The sequence below is a fragment of the Cyrtonyx montezumae genome, unplaced genomic scaffold (assembly GCF_038088225.1).
Source record: "Cyrtonyx montezumae isolate F1298 unplaced genomic scaffold, pur_monq_1.0 scaffold_5, whole genome shotgun sequence".
Classification (NCBI taxonomy): Eukaryota; Metazoa; Chordata; class Aves; order Galliformes; family Odontophoridae; genus Cyrtonyx; species Cyrtonyx montezumae.
This window is the reverse complement of record NW_027072056.1, coordinates 5,416,490-5,433,794: the sequence shown is the minus strand read 5'-3', so window position 1 is coordinate 5,433,794 and position 17,305 is coordinate 5,416,490. Positions and strand designations below refer to the sequence as shown.

Genomic DNA, 17,305 nt, shown 5'->3' with positions numbered 1-17,305 from the left:
CAAAACATCACCAAAACCTACAAATGGCCACTTTTTCTGAGTAATATTATAGTGCATCCACTTTTTCATAGATCAGTGAAGCTCAAATTTGTCATACGATACGTGTAACTTGTTTTCTACTAGTGACTTCACTTTTGAGTGATATGAACAGGTGTGTGTATATATATAAAAGAAAAATATAAATAAAAGAAACAAAAACATTCTTCATTCTGGTTTGAATATAACTTTAAGTTATAAGGTTTTCTTTTTGAAATTGTTACTTGGTTTAGGTACATCTGTTTGAGGAGAAAACCAATGATTCAGCATAATCCTCTGTTTTAGTGAACAATTAGAATGAATGAAATACAGGTCTTGTGACAAAATAGAGGAGTGATTTAATAATGGCATAGAGCTCAACCTGTACCATTTGAGAAGATGTGATGGCAAATATATGGAATACTGAAGTGACTTTCTTAGTATTTGAATATAAATGCTAGCCAGACAAATCTATTCTCTTTCATGTAGGTTGCCTAATTTGATTTGATTCTATCACACCTTTAACAGAAGATGCAGAAAGAGGGCAGCTTACTGCAAAGTGAATAGGGATGTTCTGGCTTCCAAACTTGAACTTTTAATTGTGGGTGTGAGAAGGCATCAGCCTAATTTCTGTTGCACTGAGTTTGAATTAAAAATCACTCAGATTTCCATAACTAAACTTTTGTGTTGGTACGCAAAGGTAAAGCAGTAATGCTTTTTGAGTCTGCTATAATGCAAGAGCTCTCTTGCTTCCCACAGGTTGTGAACCTTCGTACTGCCAAGACAGGCTTCTGTAACGTTGTAGGTACTTTCTGGTACAATCCCAAATCTGTGATGTTTTAATATTTTTGTAGATCAGAATTTTCTTTGTAGTCAAGCTGTATTTGTTGTTTGTGTACCTCTTATATTGACTCTTTAACCTCTGGAAGCACTGGATGCAGCATACAGGTAATTAGTTTAAATTTGTCTTGCTTTAAAATTGCTAATTGCTCTTATCCTTAAAGCGGGATGCTATTTTTAGTTTTAAATGGTTTTTTGTTCTGTTTTTTTGCAGTTTTGAGTCAATATTCCTTTAAAAAAGTACAGTTTTTATTTAGGAAACAAAATATTGTTGTAATGGCATGTGAGAAGTAAATTAATCAGAAGTGACATGCTGCTTCTTTGCTCTAATGTTGCTTAAATTTAGTGAAAGCACATATTTCACTAATGCCTAAGGGATTTGATTTAGTAGTTTAGTGGGTAGGGATGGTGATAGGAGGATGGTTGGACTAGATTATCTTGTAGGTCCTTTCCCAACCTAATGTATCTATGAATCCTGTTTTGATGCGGTATTTATTCATGTGTAGAACTAACCACTGCTTCTTATACCTAACGGCCCCTTTGTGAGTCCTCAACTGACAAAACAGCTCCATAGAATTAAAGAGCTCATGGAACAAGTTAATGCAGGCACAAACTGCTGTATGAGTATCTGTGATTTCTTTTCCACAAAGAAGGTGGCATAAAATAAATGAACATACTCCAAAGGGGTAGCTTATCCCTCAAAAAAACACACAAGGTATACACTTGAATAGGCTTGGCTAATAACCAAAGCCATTTAAAGGATCTTATTTCTTAGTGGCTTAAAAAAAGAAGAGTCGTTATGGTTAAAATGGATTTCCAGATAATCAGTAGCTTTACAGAAGTTATAGGGAAGATGAATGTTTCATTCTGTTTAAATCAAGTCATCCTGCTGTCACTAGAAATCTCAGAAGTTCAGAGTTGTGGAAGGATTTAAAGGCAACACTTCAACAATAATCGGATTAGAAGGACTTGCATAGCTACATGGTCTGAAAACCAGATAAAAGAAACCAGAGTTCAGACTTGCCACAAAGAAAGGCAGTGAGCTGCAAGGTGCAGAATCTGAGACTGGTTTTTAACAATTACCTGAAGTCAGGATGCCTGCAGATTTCAATGGTTGCTGGAAAATGATCAGCAATGATAATTTTGAGGAGTATCTCAAGGCACTGGGTAAGGCTCCCTTCACATTTCTTTAATAAATAATCAACGCAAGCTAATCTTTACATGAATCTATTTTTACTTGTATAGACCTGAAGCATTTTTGTGAGAAACAATTTTTTCAGGTATTAAGAATTGCACTGTGCAAAACTGTCTTAAGCATTAAGCAGTCTACTTATTACCATCACGGAGTTTCCATTTAGAATGACTAAACTACATAGCTGGCAGAGGTAAGTGGCAGATTTCAAATTTAAAAGCCAAACATAATTTGAAAAAGAGTGGGGGATTTGTGTACTACAGAGACAATAACATACTTCATACAGCGTTGTGCTTGCATGCAATGAAATATATAAAATGCTAGGATTTCTATAGAAGTACTAGTACCTTTATTAGCTATCAAATACAAGTAGCAAATTGAGACATTAACTAAGTTAACGGACTCAGGCTATGGACTTTTTCCTTTGTAAACAAGCTGGCCTAAAAGCTCTGGATGCATCTTTGTTCGCTTTAGTCCTCCCAAGAGCTACAAGCCTCTTCTTGTGGTAGATGTTTCCGGATTCAAATAACTTTTTTTTTTCTTTTTCAGATGTAAATGTTGCTGTAAGAAAAATAGCAAACTTGCTAAAGCCTGACAAAGAAATCCTTCAGAATGGGGATCATATGATCATTAAAACTTTAAGCACTTTTAGAAACTACATCATGGAATTTGATGTAGGAAAGGAGTTTGAGGAGGATTTAGCTGGGGTGGATGATCGCAAATGCATGGTAAGAATTAGAACTGTAACAACTGACAGAATAAAAACAGGGCTATTAAGGCTTTGTACAGACCAACTCTATAAGCCATTTTTTGTGGTTATTCCTAAAATGATGTTAATACTTCTCGATTTGTTGAGATGTGTAGTTTTTAGCATGCTTTACATCAGTGGAATGAAGCTGTACTCAGAATCATGAAGTTCTAGCAAGTAATGGACAGTAACTTCATTTCATGTTACTCAACTCTTCTGTAATATTTGTTAGTCTGAAAGACATCTGCATTCAGACTTTCAGAATCTTTTCACTGACAAATGCTTTACAGTAAAAGGAATGAACTCATTGCAGGGCCAGGTATCCTTCTCCACCTGTAACAACAGGCAAGTGTTCAGAAGCTGTTGTTTTTATATGCTTGTTCCTTCCTGGGTATATGTGGCAGAGCAGTTGTTAATTAGTGTTAACTGGACCAAATCTTCACAGTCAATAAGCAAATGCTGAGGACTGTGCCTCAGCTCCATTTGCTTGCCAAAGAGACAGTATTTTTTAGCTTATGATTGATAAATACCCATTGTGAAAGGCAGGTCATGGGGTTGATAAGAAATTACTGGAACACTCCCTGAGTGGTTGTATGAGGAAAGACACCATAAAAGTGAAGGTAAAATACTGTTTTTGATGTTTCCTTCCTTATACATATGCATGCCATTAACTGACGTGGTCATTAACACTTAGTATATCTAATGGGAGAGTTTGAGTCATTTACTGTTATCTGTATCGTGAGCTGAGCAGGTAGCTGAGCTAGTTAACAGTAACAAGTAGCTCAACATAAAAGTATGACATAACATGGACAGAACAAATTGCACATTAAATGTTACTCTCTAGAGCAGAGCAAACAGGATGAATGCAGCTTGAATCATCTAACTAGAGTTAATGTCAGTAAAAATATAAGCACAGTGAACAGGTTGGATCTTCCTGTGAAAGTTGCTGAAATTTTGTTTACTTTTCAGTTGTGTAACACATCTTTGAATCTGTCAGTATGCAGTGTAATTAGAATATTTCAAAATCAATAGTCTGCAATGAATATAAGCTAAAAAATTTTGCTGAGTCTAAATCTAGAATAAAAGTATCAATAGTCTTATGACAGTATAGGCTGTCCTTGGTTTTGCTTAGGATTATTTACCTTATAATAGTTGGTCACTTGGTCACTGCTGGAAGCTCATCTGAGGTAATTCAGCTGGATAAACCTTAGCAGTTTCATTTTGTATTTTTTTAATCTACCTTTAACCATTGCTTTCTTGTCTGCAGTACATTTTTAAATGATTACATTTCCTTAAAGGATGGTGATGATATCTGTACTTCTATGATGTTATTTCTCTTGCAAACTGAAGACTTGCTGCTTTAGAACGTTTGTTTGCTGAAACCAAGCATTAGGATAGTTGCCCACTCAGAAGAGAGCACTAATGATAGGTGAGGTGCTGCCAAAAAGTCAGTTGATGTTCCCTGTATTCCAAGCAAGAAATGATTCCTGTCTAGTTTGTATTCAGGAAAAATGCACTGAATTTCAGTTGTACAGGGTATAATTTGATTTATACTGCTGCAAGGTCAGAATAAAATCCTATTAAAATTACACGGCTCATTAAACTTTTTTAAACTGTTATTTCAGCAGGGTTCTTCTATTCTGCAAATGGAACGTAATTTACAGTAGGTATTGGAATGAATACTTTGCAGTTAGAAGAAGCAAGCACTAGTGACTCTAGTAATTTTGGTAGGGAGCCCCCACGGAATGAGAAGACTCGAAATGAATTGTCTTTTTAGTAAGATGGAAGATCAGCAATGTGCATCTTTACTCGTTTCTATACCTCTATGAAGGTTTTCTTTTTAAAAATTACTTCTATTTATTGATTTGGGCTTAAGTATTTTCTCATTATATTGGAAAAAGCATTGTTCTAGAATAACCGATAGATGTCTTTGCACATGTGTATATATGCATGCATCTGAAAAACTCAGGGAGATAGGAACGTAGTGTGCAAGCAGAAAGAATCAGTTGAAAACCTAAGAACCCGACTTAGCAAACTCCTTTTTGAATGATAAACCATTAGTGGTACGTGCAATTGTATCTTGCTGAATTTACACAGGGCAAATCAGTTATGCATGTTAATTTTAACAGTCAATATCTTAGTAGTGATTCTGATCCTTGCACAAATTGAATTACATTTGCTGTTTTCTACTCCCTTTCTGATGTAGGGTATATGCAAGTCATCCCATTTTTTAATAGATTCTTACAATTTTACTTGAATAAGAAAAAAATTAACCATTCCTAATAAATAAAACACTGTGTACTAACTAGAATGCTTATTCCACTCCTCCTGGAATGTGTTTCCCTTTCTCTCATTGCTCCTACAAGCAAGGATTCAAAATAAGCAATTTGAGCATTTAAGTTCTGAACCTGACAGCAGCTTACCCTTTGATTTAAAACTTGTCATTGCAACTCTGTTTGCTAGCAATGGAGATGCTGACAATCACCTAAGCAACATTTCTAAAAGTGTCTTTTTTTTTAACTACAGTGAACTTCAATAAGCTTATCAGTCAGGTACAGAATGCCCACATTTTAACCAGCTTGTCTTTCAGTAACGATCTGAGCAATTTTGTAATGGCACAAACACATTTCAGAGTCCTATGGTTACAGATACCCATTATGATATGTCACATGTCGAGCCCCGTGGACAGCTGGGGAATGTTCTGTATTGTGCTACCATCTTTTTCCTATTAGTTAACTCTGGGAGTTTCTCTTGCTGCTTGGCTTAAAGCAGGAATTATTACATGGGAGGTTAGATTTATAGCTGCTTTTACAGGGTTGAACTGAGGTTGGTATGGGAACAAATGACTGATAAAGGCTTTACCATCTTCCTGGCTAAAGGATAGCTAAATATGTATAGCTCTTTCCAGAAACAATATATTGCAATAAAATCCAGGAATCCTGCCACTCCTTTTTCTGTTTGAGACTGTTTAATAGTTTTTCCATATTAGAGACAAAATAAGCCACATATTTTCTTTTTGAAGATCTGATTGAGAGATGTCACACTGAGCCCTTATTTCAGATGGATCTTTGAGGTATAATACAATAACTTAATTTCTTAATTTTTAATACTAACAAAATAATTTGTTAGATTTTGGGACAAGTGACTGAAATTCATGGGATGGTCATTAACAGAACATACTAGCAGTTTATATCAACTGATAAATGATTCTAGCAATTAAGAAATGTTTCTGCAGTTTTTTCAGATGGTCAAGCTTCTTTGTAACTGTTCATCACCCTAAGCTGCTTTTATGTAGACAAGAAAAATTAAGTATCTTTATTTAATTAAAACTTAAGTTAGGAGGAGTAATGGGATGTAAGCCATCCATATTTCTGATTAAAATGTTAAGATTATCTAGATTTTCAAAAGATTTGTACTTTGGAACCTACTGACCACATTTATTGAGAGTGTCTTATGGATATAGCAAAGTCTTCCCATTTAAGTTCTTAGCTGTAACAGTGACCTTGTTGGAAGTTGCTTACATTTTTCCGGTGTATTATTAATTTGTTCTCAAATACAGTACATCAGAGCCAGAACGCAGTCAAAAATCAGGTTTATGGGGAAAAAAGCACCCATATTAGTGGGTTGCTAGAAGATGAAGAGACCTTGTCCTGAAGAGAGGTTCTTGGTGGTAGATCTCTATTGGATCTTCCAGGGTTTTCACTCACAGGCCATAGTGTGGTGGTTCATGCATTCACAGAATTGTAAGGGCTGGAAGGGACCTCTACAGATTATCTAATCCAACTCCACTGCTAAAGCAAGTAGGTTTGTTTTTTTTTCTCAGATCTATCAGGACTCAACAACAACAAAAGTAATTTGTGGCAAGTATCACTTAACTGCTATGGACCCTTCTATCTTCATGTCAGTTCTGGCTATTACAGTCTAAACCTACTGAAATTTGCTGCTATTTATCATAGCACGTATAGAGAGGGAGCAAGGAAATTACCAGCTTGGTGAGATTTGCTTCAGAAGTCCATGAAAACAACTGATGTAAATGTAGACTTACTCTACCTAAAGCTTTTTGTTTAAGAAAGTAACAAATTTACTTTTCAGACTCTGAAATCTTTAAACTGTAGATTTCTTGTCTAACTTGAGGCTCATTGAAAAAATTACCAATAGATTCCATTCCTTGATTTGATTTCTCTATGTTCCCAGTATTCCTGGATCAGACAGTTATTGGCAAACTCACTACCTAATTTCAGCTGTGGAATTCAAAGGGCAACAGAAAAAATATCTTTTTTTTTTTGCTTGTGTGCTCTTTTCTCCATAGCTTATCTGTCAACAATTTTCGTACATAGATTTGGCGAGATCAAAGGAGTTAGTGTCTGGAGGTGACAAACCCTTAATGTGGTTGTTGCCCTCCTGTTAGCAATCCTGTTAGCAATGCCTCCTGTGCAGGTCACAGGTAGTGACTATGACGTTACTGAATGTGCCTTCAACATGACATTAAATGTGATATGAGCATTACTTTTATCATCAGGACTTTGGTTGATATTTTACCTGACAACTGCTTATTAGATGTTTTTATTTCACTCTGATAGTTCAGGTGAAAAAGTTTTGTATTGAGCATCAAATAAATATCTAGTTGGATACATTGTCCTGTTTGACTGAGAATTCTAGAATATTTTACTTGGTGTTATTTGCAAACATGTGACACAGCTCAAAGTGGATTTTCCTGTACCATCTATCTGATTTAAACAACTTCTTTGCATGATTTAATTCCTAAATCATAATTAAAGTTGCAAAATGATTAGTTATTCCCATAAGCACAGTATTACTTAACTGAGATGAAGCATGGATTGTATCATGCAGTCTTAGGGCACTGCAGTCATTTGCTGCACCATAATATAGAGACAACACTGTGAAGGTAAGTAGAAGAAAAATGGGAATTGTACTGCTGTTTCTTCCCAAGATAAGAAATCAATAATATTTTTGATAAAAGATGGTAGCTGCAATTCATATTTGTAAATGTAGTGTGTAAAAAATCTATATAGCATCAGCAAAAAAGGTTCATTGGCTACTTAAGGAAAAAATGTTTTTGTATTTTTTTCACTTATAAAATATGCTAGATATCTTTAGCTGCACAGCACACAACACAAGTTAGCACATAAGGAACAACCAACATGGGAATGAGAAACACTGTGCAGTGCCAACATCAAATGCTTTTGCAATTAGACATACTGGAAAATGCAGATTTTTGATTGTCAGTTTGTTTGAATATTTCAGTAAACTACAAAATTCAGTATGTCTGGATATAGGTCAGTGTGCCTTACTACCAGAAGCTGGAAGTATTATCTACTGTAATTTGACAAGATTTCTCTGCTGTTACTGCTACTAGAGAGAATGCAAGTATGCACTTCATAGGTTTGTTTTGTTTCTACTATTTCTTTTAGTAAGTCTGCTTTGTCTCAATCTATAATGAGTACTTTATTTTTTTTATACTGGATTTTATTTTCAGTAGTACAGTGTTGCTATGCATGTGTATTTAGATCTTCATAAGTCACTAATAAATTAAATCACTAGCAGGAGTTGCCAAATTGTAAAAGAAAAATATGTAAGTGCACAAAAATAGTGTAAGACTGCATACATCATATAATAACAATAAGGAAAAAATTAAATACGTGTTCTCAGTTTTCAAAGATAATCATTTGATTGGTGAATTTGGTATCATACAATCATAGAACAGTTTGGGTTGGAAGAGGCCTCAAGGATCGTCAGGCTCCAATCCTCCTGCCTCATGCAGGGCTGCCAGCCACTAGATCAAGTACTAGATCAGATTGCTGAGCCCCAGCCAGCCTCAAAAACCTCCAGGGACAAGGAATCCACTGCCTCTCTGGGCAGCCTGTTCCAGCACCTTGTTAATCACACTGTCCACTAATCACATATTTCACATTATAATAACTAATCATGTTTCCTGTAGAATTACATATATTTCACTCAGGATCCATCAGTCCTAGGTTTCAGTTTGATCTGTAAGCAACAATGTAAAGAACATAAGCAAGAAATCCCTGATCAGTATTTTCCTTTAATCACTGACTGCACGGTGTTTTTATAGCTCATTGAAATATGATTAATGACACGACACATCTCTAATACATTCTATCACATTGTCCATCTTTGAGATATGTAAAGGAAGAGCTTAAGTTGGAATAATGAAGCTTTAAAAGAAAATAAGCAAAATTTGAATTTGAAGACATGAGAATGCAAGCACTGTCCATTTGTAGATCTTAATTGCCTACAGTTATCTCCCCACTATTTTTTTTCTTCTCTTCCAAACATTTTTCTTTGTGCTGCCATTATACTGTTGTTAAATTTACATGGGAATTTAAAGACTCTGTTGAATATGAAAAATGGTAGGAAATACATAAATTGTTTATTTTTTGCACTTAACTGCTAACTCTGTTCATATTTTATGAAACTGAAAGAAAGCCGATGTTTTTGGAGCTGGAGTGTTTCTCCACTCCGTAGTCACTGAGAAAACATTCCATGTACACAAAGGAGAAAAGGGAGTGTTTGTGCTAAAAGAAGAACTCTAAATTATTTATTCTTGTATACAACAAAAGGGCCAATATTTACCAATTTTTTTGGAATGTTATTATGTTCAGACTCAAGTATTTGGAAGTTCTATAAGGCAAATATTGCTGTCTTTGCTGTTAGGACAGGGTAGATTATTAATAACAACCAGTGCACTTATAACAGCCGTAACGATCCCAATCTCAACTAATACTTTGCTGCCCCAATAGGGAGATTTGGAATTGAAGAACTTACTGTTCTCTTTGATCTGACTTAAAAGAGAAATTTCTGTCTTCTGTGTTATTTGGGTCTTATATCAGAATTTAGTATATGACCTAAAGAAAGAAAATAGAAAAATGCTGCTAATTAATCTTATTGTCATGAAGTGGCTGTTTCTGCTAACAAAGAAAATAACATTATGTTCTTTTGCAATATATTCTGTCCTTTATAACCTTCATAGCAAAATAGCCACATATCAAAATCAGAAAGTGTGTGGTGTGCTCACATTCCATCAGTAGTTACTTTTGTGATAAGGAATTAAAAGGATGACATCTGGGAATTCTGATAAAATAGTATGGTTAATGATCTGCGATATTTTACTCTTTGTGTTTGTCACTGAATCACCAAAACCAAAGACAAATACAACAAAGAGAAAGAAGTGTGTTTTCTGAGATTAAAATGTTTTTTAAAACTCTTAGAGGCTGAATAAGTTCTTTGTGTTGCCATAAACATTTCTCTGTTGTCCTGAAGTCTACTGAGCTAGTACAAAACTAATAACTTCTGCAGTAACTGACTTTGCGTGTGAGTAATTCTAATAGAGTTGTATCTGATTTTATGATGGTATATTGCCTTGGAACTCACATGAAATGGTATGAAATTCAACTTCACAGCTAATCTAACAATTTATCTACAATTAAGCTAGTGCTTAATGGATAGAAGTAAGTACTGCTTCTAAGAAAATCTGCATATACAAATGACTCATTCCCCAGTATCTCTTGTAGGTCACAGGCAGAAATAAAGTTCACTTTCTGATATATTCATGGTTTAGAATAATCAAAAAGGCTTAGAGATATTAACATAGTGTTGTTATCTTCTACTCTTCAATTAGATATCTGTAGATTCAAAATAGATATGTAGAAGGATATGAACAGTGGCAACTACGTTAGCTCTCTTAACTACAGCTTTGCCACAATGTGCTGTCCCTTCTTGCATTGGCATTTTAAGCATGGAAAGGAGATAGCAATTTTTAAATGTTGTCTGCTACTAGGTTTAAATGCATCATTTTACAAGATGGAACAGAAAAATCTGCCAATGCATTTTACAGGTCAGAGAGATTTTTAATGAAGACAAATAAGTCTGGCTTTCTTAAGAAATCCATTATGGTGCAAACAGATAATAGGGGATCATTTGTAATGCCTTGCCTATGATTATCTTTGCTAGCACACATGATAGCAATTCATTTTCCATACTTGTTTAGGCTAAAGCTTCCCATGGGTGGAAACTGCTGGCTATACTCATCTATAGATGGTGACTATCATGGTTATCATTCAAGAATCATTTGTGACATACAAATTAAATAAATTGGTCTGCATAGTTCTTCAGTGTTGAACTTACTATAATTCATAGAATGAAAAATGTGGAGTGGCTTCTTTTCTTAGAAATCAATAGGACAGATGCATTAAGTTTTCCTTTAATGTTACATCAGAACTTATTTCCCCTCCATAACTAGTTGCTTATACAGGCAGTGGCTGGAAGACTTAACACAAGGCAGACAGTAATTCCAGAGCTAGTCCTCAGATTCATTTCATTCAAGCTGGTTTTAAAGCAGTGTGCTAATATCTATGCTAAGCTATCCTAATGCAGCACAAATTGCCCCTCCTCCCTCCCTTCCACTACAAAAATTTTACATGTCGCTCTTTTTTTATCTTAGGGAAAAGTGAAAAGCATATTGTTGATAAAGACTAGCTACAGTAACAAGTGGAAAGACGCACTCTCATGCATTTTAGTTTTATTAATTCTTCTGAACTACTCAAGTAGTACAGATGTTCACGTTAGTGTTGGGCTGCATCCTGCAACACTGTGCTGTTATTCTACCAGTCCTGGCTCAGCTGCTTCTCCAGCTAAACAAAGCAGGATGCTGGCAATGTTATCAATTTACTGATACTTCTAAACTGCTCTGCTGAGTGACAGAAAACAGATTCAGATAAGGGGGGGGGGGGGAACTCCCAGTATTTACAAGCCTTTCTTGTCCAAGTGGAGCTGCCTCTAAGTGGGCACTGTGTTCAGGTAGATCAGCTGAGCAGTCCTTGTGGTGGAAAAAAAAATAAGAATCTCGAGTTTTCAGTTCTTCTTACAAATGCAGTATTAGGCTACACATCCCTTCTGCTGTTATATTTGTCAAAGGGAAAAAGCAGTGCACTCCTACATAATGATTTTTATGTGTTGGTTTTTTTTCTTGCAGTTAAACAGCTTTATCTCACTCTTACAGGTTTTGACAAGAAGTTGGGCAGCAACTTGCTCTTTAAGCAAATTTCTTTCGTGATTATCATAAATACTGCAATACTCTACAATTTTTCTTCTTATGAGGTTCATTAGTCTATTATTTTAGAGAGTAGTTATTCTGAGGAAACTCGTAGTATCATGAAATACTACAGTAATGCTGAAAATGCCCATTTTCTTAGACCACAGTTTCTTGGGATGGAGATAAGCTACTTTGCGTACAGAAAGGAGAAAAAGAAGATCGTGGTTGGACTCAGTGGATTGAAGGAGATGAAATGCACCTGGTAAGATCATATAATAGGTACTAAGTGCCATTCTGTTATTTACTGAAGCGGTGAGATGTAGTGTAGAAAGCTGAGTGCTGTTATCTTGGCATTCTTTGACATAATTAAGTATTGGTGCTGTGTTTGACTTGTTTCTAAAGTAATCATTTCATTTGGCACCGTTGTTCTTTTAAGTTCCTTACAAAGACTGCCTGGTTTCAAAGCAGTACTCTTTCTAACAACTGTCTGTTCAGACACACCAGTTTGAAATGTTTACACTGAGGAAACCATTTAACAGAATGGCCTTTCTACACCCTGTGAAATACACAGTATGGGAGCTTGTAAAATTACACATCCAACAGTAAGCTGTAAGGGGAAAGTATGCCATTGTCCTTTTAAAAGAGTTACAGCCCAAACTGCATTATATCCCAGAGAACTAAAACAGCAATTAAGCTTTTGAAATGTCATGTTCTCTCTGATCACCATTTCCGTCTTTTCAAGTTAACAGGATCTGAAAGAAGATGCCTATTCTTTTTTTTCTTATGTAGCTCTTCATAGCATCCTTTTTCTCTCTCTCATCATTTTGGATAAAATGCACTCTTCCTGCTGAGATAATAAAATCCAACTTTAATTTCATTCCTCTGTTTATTACTTTTAGCATTCAACGCTCTAAATGAATGTTCTCTAAATATTCAAATCAGAAACTGTTAGAAATGAAATCTTTGCAAAAGTACCCTAAGCCTCTTATTACTAAATAAGAAATACTGGAATTCCCAGAAACCAGTTTGGAGAAGGAATGTATATGACAGACCTTGCCTTCTGGATGACATACTTGATGTAATGCAGGTAGGGAGGGAAGTAAATTTATAGTTGCAGTCATCGCCTCAACAAAAGTAGAGGTGAAGCAATGAAAATGAGATTGCAGAATTTTCTGTGTATATGCATGTCATGGTTTCAAGTGTGATGGGAAGGGAGAAGGAAAGGAAAACAATCCAACTAAGATAAGGAGAGAGAAAAAAATGCTACAAATGATAAAAGAATGTAAGATAATAATTAGAGAGTTACAATTACTAACTCAAATGGGAGAGAGGAGAAGGCTCCCATCACTGCCAGAACCCCTGCCACCTGGAACTGGAGGTCACATAGGGAACTGTGGAGATTCTTGGGAATAATAATTTTGTTGGAGAGTGGGAACTTGTGAAAAATGCTAAAGAATACAGGATCAGAAAGCACAGCTCCACAGTGCACTGTGCCTCTGCACTCAATGGCATGCCACATGATGTCACGATACAGAACACTGATAAAACCAGGACAAAACGTTCCCACTGCCTGCACTACACTACTTCACTCCAGCAGTTCCGTGCTACCTCCCAGATTCACAGCACTGGGTGCTATGACCCCAAGCAGTGGTCTTTTCAAAATCTCTGCGAGCAAACAGGTCGCAATTAGCCGCACTGTGTCTGGCCTTGAAACTCAACTTACTCCTTGTTGCACTTAACCCACTGAATCAATGGCACTAGTTGCTCTCATATTTCTTTGGCATCCATTTTGGCAAGTCCAGGTTCTTGTAGCTCTGCAATTGTTCTCCTTTCCCATTTAATGCTTTCAACTTTTTTTTTTCCAGTCTAGATTTCTGCTGTTCTTACTCTGATTCATGCACTCACCATATAACCTGGCCATGAACTTCCAGGCCAGAGCATTTTCTATGCTTAAACATGTCAAAAGTCCTATCTGAGAAGTCATAAATTCATATTCTGGTGCTAGTGCCACTGTTGTCTAGTGTCACTTCAGGTACCTTAGCATAACCTGACTGATCTGATGCTTTTGTCTTAAAAAGCTGTGAAGAGAACTTTGCCATACCTGCCAGCACATACAGGTACCCATGCACTAATCGACACTTGTACAATTTACTGTGATCTGTTCACCATGAGCCCAGGAGTCACTACAAAGTTACTTCATGCAAAAGAAGCACCCAAATATTTTAGAAGCCAGACCCCAGTATTTTATCACATTTTATATTTCGTGATCTTCAAATTATGTCCTCTTTATTCCTCTGAATCCTCATTAATATACATCTCTCCATTACATGTGCAGTGAAATAGTTCCATTCAGTATCACATTTTTGATCAGCCAAGATTACTAGGCCCTGTACTCCTGAGAGTACTTTGATACAATGGGCAGTTACCTCCAAAAAATTGATACTTCGATAGTTTTATGATCCTATTGAACTTTACAGAATGAGCCAAGTGTTAATTTAATTCCTTCCATGGCTCTGTAGAAAGTAGTACTGCATCCTTTAGTAGTTTATCACCTCCTATTTTTACCATTTCATTCTATGGTCTGTACTTTGTAGCTCTTTTTCCTCCTTGGATTCTGTTTTATGTGAGTGACTTATTTGACCATTCTCCATTTCCTTTTGAGTTTTATTGCCATTTTCTATTGTATTGATTGCTTCTGCTCTGCAGGTTTTTATCTCTGTCAGCAGATCTCTTCGCACTTACTGCACACTCTTTCTTTTGGGTTCCCTATATACGTAGTGAATAAAACAGGTCCCAACTAAAACTGTGGTATCGGACTGCTTGTTTCATCAATTCATCATGAAGCACCTTCCCTTACAACTGACTGGGAGCACATGCCAATAAGGTTATTAACCTAGTGTAAGTTCTTAATATGTCACTTAACGCTTATAAAGAAATACAAGGAAATGCGTGTAACTTCCCAGTTAAATAAACCTCCTGTTCCCTCAGAATATTCTGACAACTTATATTTAAGTCTTATCTTGAAACAGAAAGTACAGTCCTTCTGCTGTGTCATATACAATCTTTGTCTTCATGTGCCTTAAGAGGTTCCACCAATTTTCTTCTTTCAGGAAAACCAGTCAACACCTCCCCAAATTCCCACAAAGACTGTGTAATTTTCAGGTATAACCTCAACAGTTTCAGCAATAGAGAAGATTAAACTGCATCTTCAGTGATGTTAGGCAAACAACAGTAGGTCTCAAAAGTCAATGTCTTAACTGTCTTAACTGCCCTTCTTATGGGCAGTTAAATATGACCCAGTTATTAGCAGAGATTTTTTTAAAACCTATTATGGAACACAGAAGACCAGTGGACACCATTAGGCATCTAGTAGGGTCAAGATCAGTCAAAACTCACTGCTGTACTGTGCTTTATAGATCTAGCTCAACTCTTCTGTAAGCAACAACCTGTCCCATTCTATCGATGACCACTGTGTTGCCAGAATGGGCTGTTGGCTTATTTCTGAGTTTGTAAGTATGAACTACTGATCATCAATATACAGATTCCAATTTTTTTATTTAAATCCATCCCAAATAACTTGTTTATATGTCCAAAAATATAGAATGCTCATTTCAAACACCTAAGCAGTTGCACAAACAAATAAACAATAACACACCAGGAATGCATTTGGTCTTCTAAGATCTGAGATTGCAAAGTAACTTCTCTTATTCCAACTTTCTTTAGAAATTAAGCCCAAACCAAGTGGTACTATTAGGAGTAAAAATAGGCTAAAATATATACAAGCTGCACTATTTAATTTGGTAAGAAGTTCCATATTGAAATTAAGCTGGACATACCTACGAATATATAATACACATATCTTATGTAGAAGATGTAATTTTAAAATTATTTTCTCTTCCTAGGAAATGAGAGTGTGCGGAGTCAAGTGTAAGCAGGTCTTTAAGAAGGTACAGTGAGCCTACTGCTGATACAGAAGTGAAGATCAGTAGAATTTACAGACTTGCCACCAAATCTCCAAGCACTAGTAAGGAACATCATCAAGTGATGAGAGTAAGCACAGAGATGAAGATTACATTAGAACTGTATAGACAAAATATTTTTAACAAATTATTTTAAAGAAATAATTGCAAATAAAACTCCATTAAAATTACTAAACACTATAAGTGGGTGTGCACCATAATTCTTGACTACACCAAAATTGAGACTGTTTGGTAAAAATCAAGATACTGAAGTTAAAGGCCTTGTGAGCACATATTTTACTTGCAATGAAAATTGCCTTTCTGTAGCCTTAACGAGAGACCTTCAAGTAATCATGTTTTCAGGCAATGAATTGTCACAGGGAAGTGATGAGAACTGTAGTATGTGGCTGATGGGAAATCCTCGTCTCACTGAAGCCAGTGAGAATTTTACTATCAGCTCCAATGGAGCAGTACTTCACTGAAAGTACTCTACCAAAATTGAAGATTTGATTTCTTAAATTAAGTAAAGTTATGGATCAGTAATCTGGAAAAAATAGCACTTACAGAATCATGGCCAAGGGGCAGTTCCTTTCTAAATACTTTAGCCAATGTCTATGTTTTCTTCCTTTTTCTGATGAAACTAATTATTGCTAGTATTCAAAGAATATTTTCAAAACTACGTAGTATCCAAGACTTTCACAATGAATTCATATCCAGACTTACTACTCAAGAATCAAACTATGTATTCATTTTCTTGACCTTCCTTAGAATTTCAGCTGTGATTTTATTTTAATATTCATTGTGCTAATCTAAGGTTACGATTACTTAGCAAGTTTTAAACATGCTTTATACTAAACATTCTTACACGTTTAGGAAGTAAGATGTTCACTAATCTCACAGCAAGTTGGGCAGATGAATAAAAGTGTAGGGGGCTTCTGAGTCTTATGCTTCATCTTCTCTTCATCTGGTTTTCAAATTAATTTAGCAATAATCATTCAGAGTGATCTTCATGATTTGTGCGATTATTCACCATCTGATCTACCCTTGCCAATACAGAAGAAAAACAGGAAAAACACTAAGTCGGGTTGTAAGCTCAGAGCATCAAATGATTAAAGAGCAAGACTTGCACGAGACCAGAGAAGTTTCAGAAGGATTCTAAAAGCATAAAGCAAATGCAGATGCTCAGATAGAGAACTGAAACCCTTCACAGTAACATGATCAACAGAGAAAATAGTACTCTTAACAGTAGGAGGATATTTTTGAATAAGTTTATTTTGTATTATCTAATGGTATAACCTGTATAGATGACATTTTCACTTGGAAATTGCTGGAGTTTTTTTTCTGTTTGATATGAACAAGTGAAATACATGTATGTGTATATATTAATTTTAGCGGGTACAAATATGAGCATACAATAATTATCTCAGTATTTGAAGATTAAATAATTGATGTGAGAAAAAATCTAATCAGACCTATAC

General features: G+C 35.7%; 1 protein-coding gene across 1 annotated transcript; it reads left to right on the top strand.

Moving 5' to 3' along the window:
- Positions 1-1,882: 1,882 nt before the first annotated feature.
- RBP1 (retinol binding protein 1) lies at positions 1,883-16,054 on the top strand. The gene is made up of 4 exons (XM_065748105.1): positions 1,883-2,022; positions 2,597-2,775; positions 12,029-12,130; positions 15,771-16,054. Exons 1-4 carry the CDS (start codon positions 1,950-1,952, stop codon positions 15,822-15,824), a joined length of 408 nt encoding a protein of 135 aa, XP_065604177.1. The 5' UTR covers positions 1,883-1,949; the 3' UTR covers positions 15,825-16,054.
- The last annotated feature ends 1,251 nt before the right edge of the window (positions 16,055-17,305 follow it).

Coding starts and splice junctions, on each gene's coding strand:
- RBP1 (XM_065748105.1), top strand. CDS start 1,950: ATGCCTGCAGATTTCAATGGTTGCTGGAAAATGATCAGCAATGATAAT. Junction 2,776..12,028: donor TGGATGATCGCAAATGCATG/GTAAGAATTAGA, acceptor CCATTTTCTTAG/ACCACAGTTTCTTGGGATGG. Junction 12,131..15,770: donor AAGGAGATGAAATGCACCTG/GTAAGATCATAT, acceptor TTCTCTTCCTAG/GAAATGAGAGTGTGCGGAGT.